The sequence below is a fragment of the Polyodon spathula genome, chromosome 22, assembly GCF_017654505.1.
Source record: "Polyodon spathula isolate WHYD16114869_AA chromosome 22, ASM1765450v1, whole genome shotgun sequence".
In the NCBI taxonomy this organism is placed as follows: domain Eukaryota; kingdom Metazoa; phylum Chordata; class Actinopteri; order Acipenseriformes; family Polyodontidae; genus Polyodon; species Polyodon spathula.
The window spans coordinates 15,312,901-15,338,686 of record NC_054555.1 but is presented as its reverse complement, the minus strand read 5'-3'; the positions used below and the strand labels follow the sequence as shown (position 1 = coordinate 15,338,686).

At 44.2% G+C, this 25,786-nt stretch overlaps 2 protein-coding genes across 2 annotated transcripts in view; one reads left to right on the top strand and one right to left on the bottom strand.

Moving 5' to 3' along the window:
• Positions 1 to 25,786, top strand: part of LOC121297237 (A disintegrin and metalloproteinase with thrombospondin motifs 2-like) — a 369,444-nt gene that overhangs the window by 11,803 nt on the left and 331,855 nt on the right. Inside the window, exon 2 of the mRNA XM_041223406.1 lies at positions 4,616 to 4,980. Coding sequence (XP_041079340.1) covers positions 4,616 to 4,980 — 365 coding nt within the window. The remainder of the gene's footprint in view (positions 1 to 4,615; positions 4,981 to 25,786) is intronic.
• LOC121297238 (zinc finger protein 213-like) lies at positions 7,766 to 12,681 on the bottom strand. Its single transcript, XM_041223407.1, has 2 exons — positions 11,572 to 12,681; positions 7,766 to 7,802 (listed from the first exon to the last, which is right to left on the bottom strand). The coding sequence occupies exons 1-2, from the start codon at positions 12,605 to 12,607 to the stop codon at positions 7,795 to 7,797; spliced, it is 1,044 nt and encodes a 347-aa protein (XP_041079341.1). The 5' UTR covers positions 12,608 to 12,681; the 3' UTR covers positions 7,766 to 7,794.

The following is a 25,786-nucleotide window of genomic DNA, read 5'->3' as shown; positions in this document are numbered from 1 at the left end:
AATAATAATAATAATAATAGTTAAAATATCAGCTCAACGTGTTTGTCTGTGTAGTCTGTTTTGTTTGTCTCTTTAATTTGGCGAAAGTGCCGTGTCCTGTGTTTTTGTTTGTTACAACCTTTCTATTTACTGTTCTGTTCATTCTTTAAATGCTGAGCGCAAGAAGCGCTCAGCTTCCCCAAAACTCCATCTCTCTGTTGTTTATTTCCTGGTTCCTGGTTTCTGGTCTGACATCACCCACTACAGCCGTCTTTGTCACAGCCCCTCATACAAGTTTACCACAGTGATTTAGCTTTTTTCCCCATGCTTCTCCCAAGGTTATACTATGCATGCTTTTGCTTCTTAAATTAAAAGCTATGTTGGCTTGTACAATATCTATGTAAAGTGTTATCACTGGGGGTCTACCTAAATCGCGATTTCATGGATTTCGCGGAAATCGTGAAATTGAGGGGTCACCGTGAAAGTCACTTTTTTTAGGGGCCAATGCATATAAACAAGTACGTAGAAGAGAAATAAAAACTTGTTTAAATGAACTACTACACAACACAAGCGACACAAACTACGTATCTTCCTTCTGTAGATAGCCCTTTTGTATTCCTTCGTCGTCCTGTGTGCATTGCACTTAAGCAAAAAACAGACAAACAAAAAACGTCCACAGATAACATTTACAAAACAAATTCTTCAAAGCATTAACGTTATTGTTTCCTATTCAAATGACAATGAAGTTTAATCAACCTATCAGTGTGTCTGTACTGCTTTTCTTTGACCTGTGCTGTACAGTAGGGGGTGGGATAAAGTTGTTGCTGCATTGTTTTGATTTAGGTTGCTAAAATCTAAAATCTAAAAAAGCATTGGAGGTTAAATAGTAGAAATAGATGTCAAAAAAGTTAAGTATATTTCCCAAAGAAACTGTACATGCAGACTGAAGTAATTGTTTTGCATTTCTTAATTTGTCTGGAGAAAATACGATCGATCACTAGCTTCAGAATCATTCACGGGTAGGAAGTGCTGGAGGGCAAAGTGTACTGCCTGCAGCTCCAGCATATTGATATGCAAGTCCACTGACTCCTCTACCTTCGCAGACCACGCCCCAACTTGAGTTGGAGGCGTCCTTCGTCACCACCCTATGGTTGTAGACCACTCCCATTCGGACTCCTTGGCGCAGGTGAGAGGGAATCCTCCACCAGTGCAGGGCCACTGTACACGTGAGGCACACTGTCAGCTGACGCTGCCTTTCACATTTGGGATGTAATCAGAACACATTGAGCCACGCCTGTAGCGGGTGCATGCGCAATAAACCCAGCTCCATGACTGATACAGCTGCTGCCATCAGACCCAGTAGTTGCTTGCACAAACATGAGGCACCCTCGATCCCTGCTGAAACAGGGGTAGGTGGTGCAGTAGAGCTGCTACCCTGTCGTCAGACTGGTATGCACGCATCGTAGTGGAGTCCAGCCGGAGCCCCATATATGTTATGTACTGCACCAGTGTCAGACAACTCTTGGCATCGTTGGTGGTGAGGCCCAGACTCACTAGATGCTCCATCACTAGCGCCGTGTGGACCACCGTTCCCTCTCACGACTGGGAACAGATCAACCAGTCGTCGAGGTAATTCATCACTCTGACTCCTTGCAGCCACAATGGGGCGAAGATAGCATCTACGCACGTTGAAAACGTATGGGAAGCTAGGGAGAGGCCGAACGGCAGCATGGAAAACTCATACATGCTGCCTTGAAAGGTGAAACGGAGATATTTCCTGTGCTGTGGACGAATTGGAACGTGAAAATACGCGTCCCGTAAGTCCACCTTGGTAACCCAGTTGCCCGGCTGGACAGACTGGAGTATGTGATGATGAGTCAGCATGTGGAACCCTTTCTGTTTCAGAAACCGGTTGAGAAACCGCAGTTCCAGGATGGGGTGAAAGTACCAGAAAGTATCTCGAGTAGAACCGCTCTCCGAGAGAGGTAGGATCTACGAGACGAATCATGCGCTTGTCCAGCAAGGCTGCCACTTCAGTCTGGAACACCGAGGCCTGAAGCAGATCCGTCACGTACGTATTCATCACGGCGTGAAAAGGAGGGGGTCCCAAGCGAAACTGAAGTGCATACCCGTATTGCACAGTTGCGAGCACCCACACATTGGAGGTGCAAGCGCGCCAGTGGTGCAGCTGTTGTGCCTTGAATTGGGTCTGAGGCCGCCAGCCCTCAGGGGCCCTGCTGGTGTGCTGGTGAGGCGGGGCTAGCGGTGGCGGTCCCCTAGGGCGGAAACCCTGGAACCGCCTTCCAGGTTGTTGCTGAGTAGGCTGGCTATGGCCACGTCCACCATGCTGAGGGAGGGTCCTGCCTCTCATCTGAGATGAGGCCTGTAAGCAATGCCTAAGGTCACCTGGCGGAGCTATGGGAACTGGCCAGCGACTTGAGCTACCCCGCGCTGGAGCGGGGGGAGGGAGCAACATGGCTACCAGTCTCGACGCCTTGTGTTCCCGAAGAGACTGCTGCAGGATCTCCTCCACTGCTAGGCCAACTATATGGCCTGGTGATATGGGCGCATGCAATAGTGCGGCCTTATCAGCATCAGGCACCTGCGCCTGCGACAGCCAGCCCGACTAGGGCCCAGGGTATACAATCACAACTCCATGGCCACCTGCTCTGAGAGCGAAGTGTCACATAAAATCCCATCCAAGTACACCACCAGCATACTGGATGTGTTTGCTAAGTGGGTACTCTGGGCTCCCGTCATGTAAGCCCTCTGGACGGGTGTCTCCATCACCCTGCACTGCAGGTTCGGGCACCCTAGGCATACCTCCTACCGTTGGAGCCTTAACCAAGGCTGCGATAGTGGAGTCCACAGGGGGAAACCCAGTCAGGTCCAGCTTCTCTGCCTCCTCCAATAGGCCAGTGGAGAACCATGTCTCAACTGTGCCTGCGCTGTGGCTGGGTTGTGATAAAATCAGGGAAAACTGGGAAGGGTTGAGCTCGGGGAGCCACGTCATGCGGTTGAAAGATGTAATGGCGTGGCTCTGCCTGCGCTGTCCAGGGGACCTGCATGTAACCTCAGAACTAGGGACCATTTCAGCCGGGAATTCAGGCTTCGCCTCGACCTCCATATCCGGAGGGAAAGCAGACTCCCCCCACGAGGCGGCGATGGAGAGCATGTCCTCGTCCGAACAAAGTGCCTGGATGATCCGATCGCTCTGCTCTCCCACGGAGGGGTCAAGTGGCAGTACAGAGACTGCGACCGGCACATGGAGGTGGGGGGAACACCACACAGGGGCCCACGGCCGGAACCGGTGGGGCCTGCCTCTCCAAAAGCTCCATGATCCAGCCAATCTGAGCTTTCATATCCGTAATGTCTCGCGCCTGCAGGGACTTCACCCGTTTAGCCGGAGGCTACGGGGAGTGGCTGTAGGTGGATGCCTGTACACAGGGGATCTCCCCAAAGGGGCTCTGTGATGGCGTCAGGAGGCGTGGCTGGGAGGGGCCCGCTGCGGGGGGGCGAGGAACGCCCCCATGTGACTTCCTCAAGGCAATTAGTGAGCAAACGGGGCTGAAAAGCCGCACAGATGTCGCAAAAGCCTTTCAGGGCTGAGGAGCCGTGCTCAGGTCCTAAGCACCGAGCGCACATGTTGCGCCTGTCCTCCTGTGGGATACTGGTCCCACAGTCCTCACAAGCCTCACAGGCACGGAAGCCAGCCCTGCCCATCATAGCACGGAGTATACTGACCACCATGTGCACCGAGCACCATCAAGCACCGCGTGTACCGTGCAGCACCGATATAATATGCACCATGCGCACTGAGCATCGCGTACCATGCAGCACCAGTATAATGCACACCATGTGCACTGAGCACTGCGTGTACCGTGCAGCACCAGTATAATGTGAGCTACAATCAAAACAAGGCCCAACCTGCGTCCCGCAGGCAGCTGGTGGGCTAACTCGACAGCGGGGACAAGGCAAGCCCAGCCCCGTGGAGTAACAGCGCTCTCCGAAGCAAGAAAGGGTGAAAAACACACACAATTTTTAACAATAATACTTACAGCACGAAGTGCAATGGAACTAGCAGTAGCTTATGCAGCGCTTTTTAGAAGAAAAAGGGCTCAATGCAAAACAGAGGTCTTAGAGAGTGAGTCTCCCCTGCGTGACGGTTAAGTACCCTCGGTAGGGAACGTGCAGTCTCAATGTATGGGCAAGTCAAATGCAGGGGGATGCTGCATGCTTGCATTTAACAAATGACAGCACTCTGTTTTAGTAAGGAAGCAGGTACCACTATTTTTAGGCTTGATAGTGTTCTGAAATACTGTCTAGTTAGGTTTATTAACAGGTGAGCGAAATCCTAATTTTACTCCACAACCTACCCGTGAAAAATATGTAACTTTACTGCGATTTAAGTAGACCCCTAGTTATCTTGCTTCAGGTGTTATTGTGTTGCTACCACCAGGTTTTTACCTGGTCACATTGAGAAACCGAGCACCCATAACCCTTACTTGAGACCCTGCTGAACCTAGCTGTTTACTTCAGTTTCATTGTAAGCTGAGAGGGTCTTTAGGCTTCGAGGTCCTGTAATTGTAGGAATATGTTTGTTTGTTTGTTTTTAAACAGTTTCCCTTCATTGCAGAGTCACTACAGGACACACTTGAGGAATATGGACTGGTGACTCCAATCAGCACTGACTCGGAGGGCAGGTTCCTGTCGCATGCGGTGTCTGCAGCACACGGACGGAGACGCTCGCGCAGGGACACCGAGGGCTTCTCCCACGAGCCGCTCAGTGACAGGCTGTTTTTCAACGTCACCGTGTTTGGGAAGGAGTTTCACTTGAGACTGAGGCTGAACTCCAGGCTGGTGGCACCTGGAGCCAAGATAGAATGGCAGGAGGATACAAATGTCACTCGCACAGAACTGTTACTTGGGGATTGCTTCTATGTTGGAGATATCACAGACATGCAAGGAGCTTCGGTTGCTATTAGCAACTGCGATGGCCTGGTAAGTCACCTATTGAGATCTGGTAATCTGGCTCAAGTGTTTTCGTTTCTCAGTGAGTGTTTAGAAAATTGTATTACGTTGTCTTTCAGCAAGGGGCAGGTGAATCCTTGCATAACAACAGAGGGTGTCTCATTGGTTTATCCACATCTATTAAACAGAGTTTGCCACTATGAAGATAGTGTGTTCTGCCTTCTGTTTTGTATTGGTTTTTGTGCTGTTTTTTTTTTTTTTGTTAGGGCTAATGCATAATATGCCAAGAAAAGCAATGTATTAAAGATGGATGGCACCAATAATACTCCCTGTGAAAGCACAGAGGGCATTGGGAGATTCGAATACCAGCGCACCAACACTACTCCATAATGTTGTTGATGTTCCAAAGTTGAGAAGAAAAACAAAAAACAATAAAATAATAATTGCCAGTAAAAAGGTCCCGAAGTGGAAACCTTAAGTTTTAAAACTTTCTACAGTGCACACACAGTATAATTGTCCAGTGTTTTCACTTTTGTGCCATGATACATTCTGTGTTGATTATTTATAAGCAAGTAATTAGCTGATGGTGTGTTTTGCAGGACCATTGTGATCAAGCGTAACTGGTTGCAGTGGGCTTAGATGGCTCTGTTTATTACATTATAACCATAACAAGTGTAACCCATTTTGAACTTTGGTGTTTTAAAACAGATTTTGCTTTCTGCAGCCTTGTGGTAATATAAAGAATAATGTAGACCATTCTGTACATAATAAGGCTGTAATTCCATCAATAGGTTCCAGTGATCTGATAAACTTCAGAATGAGAGTGACGCTCTGTCAAGGTTGATGTATTTTATTTCTTACAATACAGGGTAACAGACTGTCTATCCACTTTTTGAGCTTTACTGACGTACCACCGATCTTACCGGATAGTCGATTTCTTTGTTTTCTCTGAGTTAATAGTAGTCAAAGGTCTGAGTGGAGTGAAATGTAACATTTTGGGGTACCACCATTGCAGTTGCCTTTGCTGTCAGTACTTGATGGGTCTATCACTGTCAATTAAAACATGATTTTGTTGTTGTTGATCATCACATGACATCACTCTTTTGAAGTATTTGCCCCTCCAGCAGGTTTGGTGGTTCTTCTATTTTTAAAAGCGGTTTTGCTTTGAGTTGTCTCTGTTGGATTTGAGATCACAGTAAAGTACTGTAGGAGGGATCTTAGTTAAGTTAAGGCATGTTAATGTTGGTAAAGGTTGACACAAGAGCACGTATGTTACAAAGCTGTTTATTATTTATATGAAACAGCTGTAACTTTTCAGATGTGTTGGCAAAATACACCCACCAGATGAAAGATGGGAAGCTTGCCAAATATCTTTATCTACAAGCAGATTACTACCTTTGGCTGCTTCCCATAGTAGGTGTTGTAGAAATGAATGACGCCCTGAGAAAAGTGCATTCTTGTGTAGCTCCTGGCTTATTGCTTAAGGGGGAATTATACTGAAAGTTAGATTTTTTTATTTATATATATATATATATATTATATATATATATATATATATGATATATAATATATGATATATATATATATATATATATATATATATATTTTTTTTTTTTAGTAGTCATCAATTGTTTTGACCCAGTTTTTTCTCCCAATTTGAAATGTCCAATTGTATTTTTAGGCTCACCTCACTGCTACCACCCCTGAGCTGACTCAGGAGCAGCGTTCCCTCTATTTTTAGATACTGAGAAACTTGCCATTTTGACTGAGAAAGGGTAAATTATCAGTTAGAAACCTTCGGCCACGCATTAACCCTTTTAATATATTTTTGATGCATTATACAATTTTGAAACAATATTCCAACACAAGTATCTCAACAATTTTACAATTTACTTTAAATTTAAACAAGACATTTATTGTGGCTCTGCCTCTGATTTTGAATCATCTTCTGATCCTAGCAGCCCTGTCAGTTATCATAGATATAGCCTGCATGCTTAACTGGTGGCCTGCATAAACTTGCTTTATACTACTGCATAAAACACTGGCTTCTGCAATGCCTTCAACTGTAACCATCTTTAGGGTTATTAATTGTTCCATTCTTGCTTTTTTTTTTTTTTTTTTTTTTGGTTCCTGGGTAGTAAGTGTTATTTCCTAATTGCTTATGCCTCAAAAGTATAGAAAATGGCTATTATTCCCCACAAACTTTGCTTTTGTGACCAGGACAGTGATGTTTTGAAATGTACCTATTTTCCAGAACATTGCAGATAAATTCAGTGCTGAGTAAACTTGGAGTAACTTCTAGAACTTTCTAAAACTTTCCAGTAATATAAATAGTAGTATAAATACAGGGGCCTTAAGCCCACCAGTTCAGTTTAGTTCCAGCTGTCTAAGTGGATGCATATCTGCATTTTTCTGAGATGGCATCAAGAGGCTTCAATGGTGGCATTCCTGATGGGTCTCTGTGGGAGGGTAGTGGGTGGAGCTTTTGGGAAGGACCAGAAATGACAGCACACAGGAGCTGGAAATGGAGATTAGTCCTTAGAGCCCTGTATCATCAATGGTATCAGGGCAGGGTTTTATTTTACAAAAACAATAAAAATAGAACAGTCCAGTATTGCAAAAAATAAACAAGAAAACCACCTGGAATACCAGCAATGGTAAACTCAGGTTTGAAATAAAAAGAGTAAACAAAAATGTCACGGTTACAAAATAACAACAAAGGAAGCACTGGGTTTCGTTGTGGTACTGCGGTGGGTTTCCTCTCACCGCTTCTTAGCTCCCTTTCACAGATTAATGGCCAGTCCTCGGTTCCTCACTCCAGTAATCCAACAGTGTCCAAGATTTTCAAGCTTCTGTGAATAACAGCAGTGAATGAAAGCAACAAAGCAAGCACAGCATGTGTTTTCAGTTCAGCCCAGACAGCGCGAATGGCAAAACCATACTGCTTAAATACTGCCAAGTCCCACCCCTGCAATCAGCACGCTGCCCCACGTCAGCCAATCAACGAGAACAGCACAGCTGATTGCAATGATGGGACCCGACGGCCGCATGGTTCTACCTTGGGCCAAGATGGCTGCCTGACCCGGAACTTCCTGCATGGTCAGAGTTCAGCCTCCTGATCCAATCACGGTCAACCCTACACAGCGCTGCCGGTGGTCGGGAGGGCAAATTACGACAGGGACTCCTTCCAGTCCTGTCACACATCCCCCCCCTCAGAGTGGAGCCATAGGCACACTCGGCCAACCCTAACTCCCCTAAATCACCACCCTCCCTTGAAAAAAAATCAGCATTTTGATGCTCCTTACCCGAACGATGTTTAACAGTGAAGTTAAAGGGTTGCAGCGCCAGACTCCACCGAGTAATCCGGGCGTTCGTGTCCCTCATCGTGTTTAGCCACTTAAGAGGAGCGTGATCTGTGACAAGAGTGAAGGACCGCCCCAGGAGATAATATCGAAGAGAGTTCATGGCCCATTTAATGGCCAGGCACTCCTTCTCAATAACTGAGTAGTTGCGCTCCCTCTGAGCCATTTTCCTGCTAATGTATAGCACGGGGTGCTCTACCCCATCGATCTCCTGGGACAAGACTGCCCCCAGACCGACATCCGAGGCATCTGTCTGGAGGATGAATTCCCTGTCGAAATCTGGTGACACTAGTGCAGGGGCTTGGCAAAGTATCCGCTTTATCATGTCAAATGCTTCCTGACACTCATCTGACCATTTTACAGTGTTTGGGGCGCTCTTCTTAGTTAGGTCAATCAAGGGGCTAACAATGGTGGAAAACTCGGGGATAAAACGGCGATAATAGCCTGCCAGCCCCAAAAGTGACCTCACTTGAGCCTTGGTTCGTGGAACCGGAGTGTCCACCAAGGCCTGGACCTTGGAAGCCACTGGTTTTACCCGACCATTACCCATGCTAAATCCAAGATATTGGGTCTCTTGTTTGCCAAACGCGCATTTACCTAGGTTGACTGTTAGCCCCGCCTCCCTCAGAGACTGCAGGACAGCCGCCAATCTATCAAGGTGCTCCTTCCAGGTAGAGCTAAAAATAACCACGTCATCAATATACGCTGCAGCATACTGATGATGGGGACATAACACCTTGTCCATCAGTCTCTGGAAGGTAGCCGGGGCCCCATGCAACCCAAAGGGCATGGTCTTGAAATGAAACAAGCCATCCGGGGTAGCAAATGCGGTTTTCTCCTTGGAGCTGGGTGTTAATGGGATCTGCCAATATCCCTTCGTCAGGTCCAGAGTGGACAAGAACCTCGCCTTACCCAGTCTGTCAAGGAGCTCATCCACTCGGGGCATGGGGTACGCATCGAACTTGGAGATAGCGTTCACCTTTCTAAAGTCCACACAGAAACGAGTGGAGCCATCCTTCTTAGGTACCATTACCACAGGACTACACCACTCGCTCTGGGAAGGTTGCACTACTCCCAGCTCGAGCATACTGGCCACTTCCCGGCGCATTACACCCCGCCGACTTTCCGGGATCCGGTAAGGCCTCTGACGCACTCGAACACCTGGCGGAGTAATAATGGCATGTTCAATAATGTCAGTTCTACCGGGCAACTCAGAAAAAACATCACTGAATTCCTCAATTAGTTGGCCCAGCTCCTGTTTCTGACAGGGAAGTAACTGTTTCCCCATTGAAATCTTAGTTGTTTGACCAAGTGGCCCCACCTCAGGACCAAAATCCTCCTCGGGGATATCATTAGCAATAAACAGGGCCTCTCTGTCTCTCCAAGGTTTTAACAAATTTACATGATAAATTTGAAGTGGTTTTCGATGGTCCGGCTGCCTGATTTCATAATTGACTCTCCCTATAGCTCGAACCACCTCATAAGGCCCTTGCCACTTGGCAAACAACTTAGACTCAGCTGTGGGAAGAAGCAGCAGTACCTTATCCCCAGTTCGAAAAGTCAGAATTCGTGCTTTTTGATTGTACTGCTGCTGCTGCTGATGCTGAGCATTGCGCAGGTTCTCTTGAGCCAAACGACCGACTAATTCCAAGCGATCTCGTAGCAGTAGTACATATTTGACTACATTTTTAGACGTAGAGGTTTGGTCCTCCCACCCTTCTCGCACGAGATCGAGAATGCCTCGGGGTTGTCTCCCATACAGCAGCTCAAACGGGGAGAACCCAGTTGAGCTCTGTGGCACCTCTCTCACTGCGAACATCAGGAAGGGAAGGAGTTTTGCCCAATGTTTTTGTTCCTGGTTCACAAATCGCCTCAGCATCTGCTTCAGGGTCTGATTAAACCTTTCCACCAGGCCATCTGTCTGCGGATGGTACACAGAGGTCCTGATGGGATGGATTTTCAAAATTTTGTAAACTTCTTTGAGGGTATCGGACATGAAGTTAGTTCCTTGATCTGTCAGAATCTCTTTGGGCACCCCTACTCTAGCAATAATCTTAACTAGTTCTTTAGCAATGGCGACAGCACTAGTGGAGCGCAGTGGCACCGCCTCTGGATATCGAGTAGCATAATCCACCATTACTAAAATGTGCGTATATCCAGAGTCGGCGGGCTGCACTGGGCCCACTATGTCCATTGCTATGCGATCGAAGGGAGTACAAACCAGGGGCAGTGGGACCAGCGGGGCCGGGCGAACCCGTCCCGGCGCTACTCTCTGACAATCGGGACACTCCGCTACATATTTCCTCACATCCATGTGGAGTCCCATCCAATAAAACCGGGCCAGTATTCGTTCCAAGGTCTTTTCCCGCCCCAGGTGGCCAGAAAAGGGAATATCATGTGCCAACCTCATGACCTCCCGGCGGAAAGACCCCGGAACCAATAACTGGGTTACAAGGCTGTCCTGTGCCCGGGGCTTGGGATACCCTATACAGCAAATGCCCCATCACGATGAAGTGAGGAAATGTGAGCGGCCCGCAGCCTTCAACTTCCTTCCCCTCGACAGACCGAACCTGCCCCCGGATGTGCACCAGAGTGGGGTCGTTACTTTGCTCCCACTCCAGGTCCACACCCCGGTCCCAGAATTGCGGTATGCCGAGCGGGGCCTCAGTAGCTTCTGCTCTAGGGATCTCAGTAACCCGCTCCCGCTGGTCACACTGGACACCCACACCCTTCTGTGTTCGTTTGACAGGCAATGCAGATTTCCCCACCAATCCCCAGCCTTGTCTCATTAATGCCCCCTCAAGTTTCTCAGCCCTCCGCTCTCTTTTAGTTTTACGGGGCCGGAACCTGGAAGTAAATATGTCGGCCTGCAAGGGAAAGATCCGGCCAATTGGATCCCCCGTTGCGACCACCCCTTCTACAATGGGTGGCCGAGCCGCATTGACCTTAACTTCTGAATAGTAAGGCCAATCTCGACCCAAAATCACTGGGTATGGCACCTTTTTAGCGACGGCCACGACTACATGGCACGTCCGACTTTCCACAGTCATTCTAACTTTAGTGGTAGGATATGCCTTGGTTTCTCCATGAATACACGAGATGGTCACAGACCCCTGTGGCCGCCAAGGCGTACCCTCCAAGAGAGCAGACCGAATTATAGTGTGACTACACCCTGAGTCCACTAATGCGTGGGTACTCATATTACCAACATCTACATTAATAATGCAAGGCCCCTCCCGACCCCTTCCCCTGTACTCACCACCCTCTGCAGCCGGACATCGCAAGGCCACGTCACACTCCATCGCGATGGGACAGAATCTCGCGATGTGCCCCACCTCGTGGCACCGGAAGCAGGTAGGGGAAGGCGGCGCTGTGGGAGACGGCTGTTTGTCCCTTGGTCCACTAGGGGAGGTCCAAGGATTCTCTCTAGCCCAGCTGGGAGCTAACCTCTGTCTCCACTTTGGAGGAGAGGCGCTCAAAGGGACGGGGAAAACTGAAGGCCTCGTTGCAGTCTTTGGGTGCGCTGGCGAAGGCCGATGCCTCACTGGAGCTGGACTGGGGTCCACCCGAAGCAGTGCGTCCTCGAAGGCCTCCGCCAGCTCGACGGCCGTGTCCATCGTCTCGGGACTGTGGCGAGCGACCCAGGCTCGAGTCTCTGGTTCCAACACCTCCAGGAACTGGTCGACCGCCACAGACTCCATGATTTGTTGGGTGGTCCGTTCAGTGGGACGCAGCCAGCGGGTCAGATGGTCCCAGAGTTGCTGGGCCATGATGCGAGGCCGGGTTCCCTCCAGCCGCTTGTAACTCCGGAAACGCCGGCAATGCGTCTCCGGGGTGATATTAAGGCGCCGGAGGATAGCTGTCTTCACCTGGGAGTAATCTTCCGCCGCCACGTTGCTCAGAGCCTGGTATGCTGCCTGCGCTTCACCAGTTAGACAGGGGGCTAGTTGGGCTGCCCAACATCCGGCTGGCCACCCTGACACTGTAGCCATCCGCTCAAATGTGGTCAGGAAGGCCTCCGGGTCATCTTCTGGGGTCATCTTTTGCAGACGGATTTTGGGCACTGGCAGCACTGGTCCAGCTGCTGCGACCGGGACCTGAGCTTGGGCTTGGGCCACTACCAGGTTCTGAATGGCCAGACACATGGCCGCCATCTTGTCAGCCATCGCAGTCATGTGGGCTGTACGCTCAGCATCCCTCTGAGCATCCCGTTCTTCCCGACGCCGCTCTATACCATCACGGTGTCTCTCCTGATCCTCCAGAACGGCTTGCAGGGTGTGCCGGTCCATGCTCATCCCACTTCTGACACCACCTGTGGGAGGGTAGTGGGTGGAGCTTTTGGGAAGGACCAGAAATGACAGCACACAGGAGCCGGAAATGGAGATTAGTCCTTAGAGCCCTGTACCATCAATGGTATCAGGGCAGGGTTTTATTTTACAAAAACAATAAAAATAGAACAGTCCAGTATTGCAAAAAATAAACAAGAAAACCACCTGGAATACCAGCAATGGTAAACTCAGGTTTGAAATAAAAAGAGTAAACAAAAATGTCACGGTTACAAAATAACAACAAAGGAAGCACTGGGTTTCGTTGTGGTACTGCGGTGGGTTTCCTCTCACCGCTTCTTAGCTCCCTTTCACAGATTAATGGCCAGTCCTCGGTTCCTCACTCCAGTAATCCAACAGTGTCCAAGATTTTCAAGCTTCTGTGAATAACAGCAGTGAATGAAAGCAACAAAGCAAGCACAGCATGTGTTTTCAGTTCAGCCCAGACAGCGCGAATGGCAAAACCATACTGCTTAAATACTGCCAAGTCCCACCCCTGCAATCAGCACGCTGCCCCACGTCAGCCAATCAACGAGAACAGCACAGCTGATTGCAATGATGGGACCCGACGGCCGCATGGTTCTACCTTGGGCCAAGATGGCTGCCTGACCCGGAACTTCCTGCATGGTCAGAGTTCAGCCTCCTGATCCAATCACGGTCAACCCTACACAGCGCTGCCGGTGGTCGGGAGGGCAAATTACGACAGGGACTCCTTCCAGTCCTGTCACAGTCTCCAAGGCGGTTTTTCCAAGTTTCCCTGCTGTCTTTGCCTTTGGGACAGCAGGGACATCAAGGCGCACTACCACAGGCGGGACTGGCCACAGCAGACCGAGTTCTCTGTGGGGAGGAACAACGTCAAGTGGGAACCACTGGTGGACCCCCGGAAGGTGCTCATGCCACCACTGCACATCAAATTGGGCCTTATGAAACAGTTTGTCAGAGCTCTAGATAAGGAGTCGGCAGCCTTCAAGTACCTTCAAGACTTCTTCCCTAAGCTGTCTGAGGCAAAGGTCAAAGCCGGTGACTTTGTCGGACCACAGATAAAGAAGATCCTGGAGTGCAATGAATTCCCCAAGAAGCTCACTTGTAAGGAGAAAGCGGCTTGGAACAGCTTTGTCGCAGTGGTTCGGGGCTTCCTGGGCAATCACAAGGCCGAAAACTATGTGGCTGGTTAAGACTCTGGTGAAGAACTACAGCACAATGGGTTGTAGGATGTCCCTCAAAGTCCATATCCTTGATGCTCATCTTGATAAATTCAAGGAGAACATGGGAGCGTAGTCAGAGGAGCAAGGCGAGCGCTTCCACCAGGATATACTGGACTTTGAACGCCGCTACCAAGGACAGTATAACGAGAACTTGATGGGAGACTGCATTTGGGGGCTGATTCGTGAAAATGATTTACAGTATAATCGTAAATCTCGAAAAACTACTCACTTCTAAATCTTTTGTAGTCATTTTTGTATTACTTAAGTATAAATACATGTTAATTTGGATTCATATGTTGTTTTTTTCTGACTTTATGTGAACGAAAAGACACAAATTCGCCCGTTTTCTCATTGGAAATAGGTACATTTCAAAATATCACTGTCCTGGTCACAAAAGCAAAGTTTGTGGGGAATAATAGCCATTTTTTATACTTTTGAGGCAATATTAGGAAATTAGGAAATAACACTTACTACCCAGGAACAAAAATTGTGTTACATAGTGTAATTAAATATTCAGTCAGACTCGTTGCTGTAATAGTAAGTAAAGCACCTGAAGACACTTCAGACCTATCATATTGTTTATAGACATCACTTGGCTCATTGCTGGCCTTAAAATACGCAGAAAAACCTAAGAATTATATTACAACAGTTCAGAAAACCAAATGTCCAGCACAGGTGTGAGAATCATATTTACAGTCTTCCACTAGCACAGTAGTTCAGTCTACAAATAAAGGTGTTTTGAAAAGAACTGTTTAGACTACTGCTGGCATTTACAATAACAATAAAAAATAAGAAACCGTTTAGTAACAGTCCATCAATGTCACGTGAGAGTCCTATGTACAGTACTCCACACATTAAATTTAGCGTTTTACTGGCATTATAATAATAACCAGGATAAAATATGAAACACTGAGAAAGGCGTGTTGACTGATTCAGTGCTCTAAAACAGGTTCACTGCTATGTATGACCTGATTGTAGTTAAATAGCTCTCCTTTTAATGTAAACGCAGAATTAATCCTCTCAATTGATACTTCCTAATTCTGCAGTGTTATTTGTAAGATTTTAAAAGAGGTCTGTCTCCAGACAGAATGTCTTTATGAAACCAACGGCATTTAGTGTAGAAACTACATCCTTTACACAATGATCAATTTCCTTTAAGGACTGTATAGCAAGAGAATAGTTTTGAGCTCATTTCTTTGTCGTCAGAAAATGTAATTCAATTAAGAAATGGACACGGTTTAAAATTGCTAATTATAGCTTCATTAAAGGCAGGTAGCGTGGAAAGAAATAAACTAAACAATAATGAAATACGCAATTAATTCAGCTTACTTACTTCAGGAAAGCTCCATCTTGAGCGCAGTACCTTAGTTTTTCAGCATATTAGAATGCAGTGCTTTGCTATTGCTGCCGTCTTTGCTTTCTTATTCTCTACGTGTTTTTACGGCTGGCATTATTATAATTAATGGTATTAACTCGTACATGATCATGCGAATTACACAAAACTATAAGAATACTATTGCACCATCCTCATACAGATAATCAGGTTTCTTTTAGCTCTGTCTTACTGAAACATTGCATTTTTTTTTGTTGGTGCCACCACCATGTTGAGTTTCAGCAGAGACATGGAGTGAAGTCACATGATGAACTAACTCGCAAAAACAAAAAAAAAATGCTTTGCCCAGTAGATTTGCTGGCGCCCGAGCGAGCTCTGCATAATGTGACGTGCATGTTTACTGAGGGAAATCAAAGAGTCATCTGCAAGATAGACACAAATATGCTTATGTTAATGTTTTGTAAGAATGTCAAAATAAGAGGTTTACCTTGAGAGACCAGTGGCCTGATTTGAGTTTGATATTTATGATAATAACTTGCAGAAGTTAGTAAACTGAGTGTGAAGGTTGATGCCATTTACTCTGAAAAATGCATGCATTTTAGTCTTAGAGGGAATGCTGCTCTGGAGTGGTGAAGGCTAACATGCGCTGTCCTCTTCTGTGCCACCAGCTAACCACTTCTTTTCACTCTGCAGGCCTGCCATGCAGCCAACTCATAGCTACAGTGTAGAGGACAATGCTGTTGATGTGTGGTGAGCCAAGGACACACTGGCCCACCTAAGCCCCCCTGGGCAGCGCATGCCAATTGTGTGCTGCCCTCTGGGAGCTCCTGTCCATGGTTGGCAGTGGAATAGCCTGGACTTGAACTGGTGACCTCCAGGCTGTAGGGCGCATCCTGCACTCCATGTGGAGCGCCTTTAATGGATGCGCCACTCTGGAGCCCCCAGATTGTGTAATTTTTTTTTAATAAATAATATCAAACAATACATTGTTTCTGAGCCCATCCCACCAGGGATGCAAGTCGGTTATGATCAGTTTGTATACTATTTCCTGGTATCCCATTGTTGCCGTGGTCCGTTCCAAGTGGTTTTCGAAATTGAAGTTCTCCTTTAGTATGCTGGTTCATTATAGCCTGTGTGGCAGAGTAAAGGTAGGAAAGACGTAGTCCAGGGGTAATTCTTTTGCCACGCTTCGGGTCTCTTTGTGTAAAATGAAGTACTCAAACAACAGATGTAGTAAAACAGGGCAGTGCCTGTATATTTATTTCTTTATTTTTTGTACAAAACTAAACAAACAAAACAAAAGCCTAACTCCACCAAGGCGTGCTTAACTATTACACTGGACAGTACTCCAAAAATAAAAGTATACCAATACCTTTCACACAAGTCTCTCCTCCGGCCTTAGCCTAAACACAGACAATAGACCAACATTTTCTACCTGCTTTTATACAGCTGCCTACTTGATCACAGGCAGGTGTCCCTCATTAAAATATAGCCATGTGATTCCACGATACTCCAACCCCATTGCATTCTGGGGGATGTAGTCATTGAGCAAACCCCTGGACTACATATTTCGTCCCCCTACTTTGCCATGCCTATTACATTAATACATATGACTCTATGGATAAGGCCCTTCATATGTTGATAGAATGCAGAAAAAAAGTAATCAGACAAATGAAACTAATTTCAATACATGCACAGTAAATGAAGCTACCGCAATACAAAATAAACTGACCTGCTCACATCTTCCAGATATTTGCACTCCAAGCCGTAGGCTACAACACTCCTTTGAATCCAGGTGCTTAGAAAGCACCGCCTTTCTCAAATTACTACTGTATCAACCATCCCTTTCATTTGTTTTGTAGCTTCGCCCAGTTTACTGCTTATCAGTGGTTCATGACCTCAACTAACATTTCATTTTCTTTTAGTACTTTCAAAACACAACAAACTCAATGACTTTGAAAAGGACCCTGTCAAATCCTCTCTATATAGGACAAATACAGAAATGAAAAACTTATGTCTAGATAGATAGGATTGCTCGTTATGTCTTACATGGTTGTTGCACTATAGGAATTTACCATCATGCTGATATACAGTAGCCTACATATACTGTATGATCTCTCTTTCTTACAATAGCTTACAATGAGAAAAAAGGCCTGCCCAGAGGGATAATGTGAATTGCTATGTTGAAATGGTTGAAGAGGGAGAGCAGTTTGCATAAGGAACTGGAAGGGCTGGATCATGAAGCTCAACGGCAGGGAATAGGAGGCAGCAGAATCCACCATATGCCATAAGGCAATACCAACAGTGAAGTCTAAACCTAAGTTCAGCATTTCTTCTCATAGCAAATCCTGTGTGAGAGAAAAGACTATGAAGAACCGCAGAAGTTGAGAGACTTGAATAGACGTGGATCCTGGAGCTTCAATCATGTTGTGGTGTAGGAGGGCAGCAGAGAAAGGAACAGTTCTTGAAGCTATAGCGAGAATGAATGAGAGTATTTTTTAGGAGCACTGGGACAGGAGGGACATAGTAGTGAAGAGGGGCTGAATTGACTGATTGATTTAGCTAATAATAATATGAAGGTGCAGTTAGAAAAGACACAGACAGCTTTCGTGGAGGAATGCCGTGTGGAGCGTGCTTGCACTGCGAGGACGGGACTGGTTTCTGATTTGTGCTGAAGGGGGAGGGGGAAAAGACAATGGCGGCGATGGAGTGGCAGAGAAGAAAAAGAATTCCAATCGCTTCCTGCTGGGATTTGAATGCCAGATTTCAAATGCTTTCCTGGGATTGTTGGTGGGCCAGTTTTGACAGTCGGTCAGTATTGTAGAGGAAAGCAGCTCGGAGAGGACACCGTCAGGAGGCTGATTTAGATAAAGCCCGGCTGGAAAACAGCAATACATTCAAATCCAGGACTGGGATGATGCTGCTATTGAAAAATTAGGAGATAAATAGGGAGATTGACATATATTTTGGCAGGATGGAATGGGGGGGGAGCCCTAGGTTCTAGGTCTTAGGTCCTACCTCCTGAACTACACATAAAGGTTACAATAATTATATATCACCTATCACAAATCAACCAGTCAAAGTGAAGTATGTGCCAAAATTCCTGTGTACAGATCTTTCTTTAAATTTTGATGAACTTGACATTATTAGTTTCTCCAGCTGCACTGAGCTCTGCTCTGTGTGTGTTTGGGAGTGCAGCAATACGCCAGTTCCCTCGTAAGGTTACACAGCTGTCACTGTCACATTCATTACAGCCACTAAATACTAGAAACACTAGAAAACAAATTGGTCTCTGAAGTGTGAAAAGTAAACAATGGTAACTGTGCAGTGAATATGCTTGCTTTCCCCTGATTCGCTGTAGTGTAAACAGAATGAGTAGAGGTCCACTTTAGACAGCTAATTATTATCATACCTAACAAAATATATAGAACGGGTCATGTTATGTGGTGAAAGCACAGACTCCCCTTGTTCAATAGTAACACTTTCAATAAAGAAGAATCCAAGTGAGCTCAAAAGAAATTAACTACTCCTTTTCATTACAGGGAAGCTTGCATAAGTGCTGAAGGTGAGTCTAATAATCATATAGGTGATGCAAAAAACCCTTGTCGGGAACTAACTGGATGCATGCTTTAATAGTGTTTAGCAGAGAAAATGTAGTTGTGAACAATGCCAAGCTCAAATGTTTTAACAATACATGTCAAGGATGTAATGAACCAAGGATGTTCAATACACCAAAAATATTTTCATACTTTTTATACTGCAGTATTTTTCTCAAGTTTCTCTTACTTTTTTACATACATTAAATATAGGGCTGTAATGTATACTGAGAATAGACTTAATACATGTCTGCTCATCAGGGCCTATCGCTGCGATACAGGCAGATTACTGTTCACAGTGAATACAAAAGTATTTCATTTAAACACAATATTACAAATTCGACCCTGCTGACTACCTTCTTGGGATGCAGTGGGAGAGCAAACCATAAACTTGCTAATAATTCTCTATATGAGTAATTACAATAGCATAGTAAAGTTAAGATTCTTTGGTGAGAACATGTAGAAAATATTAGTTAAATGTTTCAATTCACCTCTTTTTACATAACAAGTTGTGGTGGTACAAATATCCAAATTAAAAAAATCCATTTCTATTTTGTGTTGACTAGAATTAATAAACAAGATCCAAATTGGTGCGCTTTCTTTAACCACATTAATTGTATTGAAGTGTCAATTTAAGTTAATTTGACAGTTTTCACTTGCTTGTTCAGCCCAAAAAAGGCAGAAGTAAACCTCAGTAATGCTATTACTTAATGAAAATGTGTCTTTTGCCATTTTGCTTGTTACAAAAACATGACAATGGCAGGGTTTAAAACCAAAAAAAAAGTGATGTGTGCTTGTGACAGAGAATGATTCTTGGTGTTAAATCTCCCTCCCAACCTGCGAGGCAGCTGCATAAAGGGAACAGAATACCCTGCACTAAAAAAAAAAAACAGTTTATTGCCAGGGTTAGGTAGAAGTCGGCCATTTAGAAAGGGGGCAAAGCTATGGTATACTGAAGCTACGGTTAACTGAAATGGGACTGTGTGACAGAGTGGTAAGTGGGTACAGGTGAGTGCAGTGCAGAGCGGACACAAAACAGTCAGACAATGATTTTCAGGTGCAAGGGTGTTTATTGAATTAATTAGCAATGCCCAGAGCCTTATGGCGAACACCTGTAAATAATAATGCTGGAGTGATACAGCGGCGTGTATCCCTGGGTTTGACCTGTAACCAAAAATCCAGTTTTTGTACACCCACACTAAACACAGAACACAAACACAGTTTTTAGTGACAGTGAGTAGGTGTTAGTGGTGCAATACAATTCTCTGTGAAATGCTGGGGTGAAAGTGATGTCCGGGTTGATGCTGGCTTACGCTACAGCTCCGGATCGTGTTGCTGGCAGTCTAGTTTAAAGACAGGCAGACACTAAATACACAAGACAAAACTCACAGTTCACAGCAAATAAGATCACTTATATACTCTCCCTCATGACCTCTAGGTTAATGAGCGCATCCGCTCTACTAATCCGCGGATGCCACGCCATTTCCCTTCCGGGTCATTGAGTTTGGGTACCATAGCTCCGCCCCTTTTCTAGATGGCTGACTTCCACCTAACCCAAGGAATAAATTGTCAGCCCATTTAGTCCAGGGTACTCTGTTCCTTTTATACATCACCCTCACAGGTCGGGAGAGAGATTGTTTACTGCTCTTAGCCATCAGGCATTCGATTATACAATTAAACCTTCATTGATCTGGATTGTCATTGTTTGTCTGATATTTGATCACTTGCACCTGCACACTGTTTGAAAACATGCAGTATCTGTTGGGAGAACTGTATCTAAAGGTGTTTTTCTGGATTTTGGTTAAAGTTGACCGGGGGGGTTGAATTCATAAACCTGTCCTTTGACCACTTATCCCAGGGGAGTGGCTTTCACCTGACCTTGGGTTAATGTCTCTCAGAGGTTGACAGAGTTTGCCAAATCTAGGTATACAGCTGCTTGGATTAGGACGGCTTGTATAGAGAGAATCTGTAATGGTCTAATGGGTATTTTGAAAAAAGGATGGTGATGAGTCTAATTCCATCCTTCACTCTACCCCCACCAGGGGTTACGATGGAGTTTACATATTTATATATTTAATACGCTTTATTTGAATCCCACATTTATCGCACATTTAAGGCTGTGAATCTATATGGTTTTTACACTGAAATAGCTTAACTCTTTGTTCACCCTGTATCTTCAGAAAGAAGTGGAGCGTGTTGATAAGTGTTCGCATTCCCCAAAGATAGTTTCAGTTATTAAGGCACAAGCCTTCACCTCTCTCTCTGTTCATACCTGCAGCAATGGGGGGGGGGTTATATATAGGGATGCTGGATTCCGTTTTATTTCCAAAATGTTTAAACTGCAATATACTGAAAAGCCCTCCATTAGACTGCAGTTACTTTTTGATGATGCTCTGCAACATTAGTATGAACACGGAAAAGACTGCTCTGTATTTGACATGCATATTTTTGACAATGGCTAAACGTTTAAGAACATTTCTAAACAGTTAATACTTGGAAAACATTTACACGTTTAAACTCTACACTACTGTATTCACAGCCCTCTAAGTTACAATGATTGGGCTGGCAGTACCTTACACGCTCAAGGATAATGAAAATAATATGCTGTGTCTAACATCTGAACTTCAGGCTCTGCAGCATTACTTCAGTATCCCCTTTCCATACTCTGTCCTTTTGTCCCCTCTGTAATTCAGTTTAGTGCTTAGGTGGCAAATTATCTAGATCCCTCCTTCTTCAACCCCATATCTGCTCAGATAACTACATAAAAAAACCTATTGTTTCAGAGCCCAAAGATGCCTGCTTGGTTTGGCAGAAGCATTTAGATATGCACTGCCAACATTACTTCATGTCTTGTTGCCTTTTTGGAATTCAGAGTTGTAATAATTTCCAAAAGCATTGTGCACAGCCAGTGAAATCACTGTATTTTGAGTGGTTCCTATGTTTAACCTGCCTCGTTCCGCTCTGTGTGTGAAGTGAAGGGCCAGTCCAGCAAGCACAGCTATTTACAGAGGAGCAGCAGAACAAGTGCCATCCACAGATATCTTCAGCGGGCTGCCAGCAGTAACAAACAGATCTGCTGCAATCACAAGCTCTTCCAAAAGACTGAGTAATAACAGGGCTGGCAAAACAGTTACTGCAGCTCAGGTAAGCACTTTCTGAAAAATTGTAAAATCCACAATAAATGGATCTACGTGCAGTAATTGTAGTCTCATTTCCATTCCTACAAAGCAGAGAAACAGGTTTTTCTATGCTTACACTGTTTTCTGGTGCATTATAGTCTGTCAATACTTGGTGGAAATGGAAGGCAAAGAAAATTCCCTTCACGAGTAGTGAGCCTTCAATTTTCATTGCTCATCCAAAGAGACTTTTGTGGTCTTGAAAGCAAGTGTACTGCTTGGCCAAAAGTTTTGCATCAAGAATTTTAGCATTGAGACAAAAGTAAAAGAAAAAAAAAAACACTATATGAACAACATTTAGAACTTTTATTTAACATAATGTAATAAAATTTTAAATGACATCATACACAGCTGTAACAATTACCATATTTCACACGCTTTTATTAGGGAGCAACCCTAAATCCCTTGTGTAGAAAGGTACAGGGAAGTCATGCTTGTGACAGAGTAGCCGTCTGTCGTGTGGGTGCGTGCATTCGCTGCTCAGTGACAGGCAGGAGATTGAGACAGGTTGATCATGGAGGATAAATGGTTGGGGTGGAAACGGATGGATTACTGTACAGTGTTTCATGTTATATGTCACATTTTTCAATTTTTGTCAGTTTTTCATTAAGTATATGAAAAACTACAAAGCAGTATGTAGTTCAATATATTAATGTAACATTATTCAGCAGGTTTTATTTGACTTTATAAAGCAAAGTTAGTTAATTCTATAGGGTGATGCAAAACTTTTGGCCAGAGCTATATGCTGAATATGTCTAAACATATTTAAGCTCTTCCTATTAAAGTATCACTGAAAAATCTTGTTCATGCATCAAATTGAGCCAAGGAATGTGCAGAACTTTAAGTCTGTTGTGTGATTACTAGGTGTTGATTGATGAATGCATTTGATTTACTGTATGGTTATGCCTTTAATAAACTTGCCCATCATTAAGCCCTTCTCACATCGGACACATGGCAAGTGATGAAAGCAAGCGAGAGACAAATGATTCATTTGTCATTCATTCACCCCATCAGGTGCAGTGTGAAGGGAGTGAATTGAGAGAGCTCATCTGGAAATGGATTGGGTTCATGTTTTGCTTGCCTTCTCACTTTAAAACTGACCAGTCAGGAGCCTGTTGTGTGCCTCTTTTGTGTGGCACCAGCATTGGAGGAGGAGTGCATTTTTGTTGTGCTGGTGGGACTCCATCACCTCGCTTGCTTCGCTCACCACATCCGGTGTACGGAAAGCTTGAATGATTTCAACTTAATGCATTGCCCGGCAAGACAATCATAAGTATTGCAACAATGTCTTGTTATTAATAGTTATATTTGTTTAATTTTAAAATGCCAATTTTTATAGCCTTCATTAATTATGTTTCTACATGGCTGTTGCATTTCACTCCCTGTAAAGATGCACACAGTGAACCTCTCAACAAGATTTAAGGAAGCACTTAAGCCCTGTTTAGTACTTGTCCATCAAAGCAGTCTTTACTTTGGAAAACTAGGATTGCAACAGGTTAGACTTGTAAAGACAAACCCAACGTGACACCTAGTTAATAGCTACACCATCAGAACTTGAATTGTGAATGGACTGCAAACAATAGCTTCGGGATATACATTGTTTATCAGGACCAAGCTAGCTAACAGGTCAATAGCTAATTTCTAGGGAATCTACTCAGAAACTTTATCTGTGAAATACTAAAAACACAACCCATCTGGTGTTTTATTGAAGTTTTCCTATTCTGCCTAGACTTGCATCCCAAAAATATGTGTTCTTCAGAAGATTCACACTAAAGTGCTTCAGCAGATTCCTCTCCTTAATCCTCGCTGTCAGTGTGGGTATTTTATGTTCATTCCAGTCTCAGAATAAAAAAAAAAAACGAGTGGAACTATCTGTAACCAGATAACCAAACAAATGCAAGCTTACGTTTCTGGATTTGCTAGCCTGAAACACAAGGAATGTGCAGTTGCTCTTGTGGTGAGTGGTGACATTTGGAATACCGTTCGTCTTTCAAATACTGTTGAACTGCAACAGTTAAGGCTTGGGCAATGCCTAATTTTTCACTATCAATATATCATTCTCCAAAAAAGCAGATGCATCGATTCGTCGATGTTATGAAAAGGAAAAAAAAAAACCTGCAGTAATACATGTGGAGCTGTGGATTACTGTGTAACCTTGCTAGTAACGCTTTAAAAACTATTGTGCATATTACATTGATTGGATCAGTTTATGCATACAGTAGTAATTAAAAAACATGTTACTTTTTTTTTTTTTTTTTTTTTTTTTTTTTTACCTTATTTGTGTTGATTTGTACCAGTTGGGGTCAAAGAAAAAAAAAAAAAAAAAAAAGTTGTTGAAATCCATAACAAGTCAGAGTAACAAACAATCAAGAGAAAAAAAAAAAAAAAATGAATTTAAAAAAAAAAGTTATCACTGTTCACAGCAGTACAACAAGAGTGTTGTCTATTGCTTTTATTTGAATCCTGTTAAGAACATGATAGTGTCCACATTTTGTTTTAATTTAAGCTATGACTGGCACTTGCTTACAGTCTGCCCAGCATTACTGAATATCTGCTCGCTATAGGGATTAACATTACCGTGATGCTTAGTACTTCTGACCAAATATACAACTTTTGGAACTTGGTTGTTTTTCTTAATTTTTCAAATGAATAAATGCAGATTTTGTTTGAAGTTTTGTAGGGTGTCATCTCCAGAGGTCGTGCTTATGCAGAATTCTGCTTTATATACGGAAGACATTTTAATAAAATGCAAAACAGTAACAGCAGTTTGTTTATAAAACACAGATGTAACAGACAACATTACCCCTATCCAATAATTTTGCTAATATTATGAAGTACTTTTATGCAATGCAATGTGTAACTAGGTAATCTGTACCATTGCATCTTACCTGTTGACTCTCAGCCAGGAATTTGGACATGTAAAAAAATCATTGTTTTAAGACCATAGATGACCATAGGTTTTTATTGAGAACTAGTCCGACATGTTTCCTGCTTTCGCAAAACTTGCAGCAATTGCAATTACGATACCAGCAGAACATGGTTTAAGGTGTCAGATCAGGGTGTAGACCAACAAACGCTCTCGTTTACGTGAGGATCATCTAAAACATGACAATTTCAATGGAAGCTCCTGAGAATTATTAAGACTTTGATTTGGAAAGAGCACAAGTCATTTTGGACTTGGGTGCAAAAAGGAAAATGTAAAGATCTTTTAGTCAGCAAAACTGTAAATAGTTATGATGTTGACAGTTATCTGCAGAAACACTGGTACATGTTCTACAACACTGATTTTTATGTTGGGATTGGGGGATTTTCAATAGAAAACATTTAATGGTAAGCTTGTCTTGATGTCTATTTCTACTACCATTATTTGTACTGTGCACTGTTTTGCATGTTAACATCATTAATGTGAAAGTTACACTGGAAAATAATAACTATTTTTATGCAATATGTAAAAACACAGTTGTTGTGGTTGAAAACACAGATTTTCAGATGGTATATTTTACAAATGCACATTAAAGGCTAGCTCGACCTCTGCATCTCATTCAATGGTCATGCAAATTAGTTGTGTTACCGGAGTATCCCAAACAGTGCTTTCTTTACTTTTCTTTCTTGATGTCTTACTTTAGAAAATAACTGCCAAACATTGAAAGACATTGTAGCTCGGTCGATACAGTACTGATATTTACAGTTTGTAACTAACTTGCTCTGTTACTTTGTAGACTCCTACATAGATCCAGTCCCATCAGCGAACACTTACATGGGGTGGGGCAGTGTGGAGAAGGTGAGCTCAATCGCATGCAGATTCAGAAAGTCAGACCTGAGGGCAGCAGAGAAGCTCT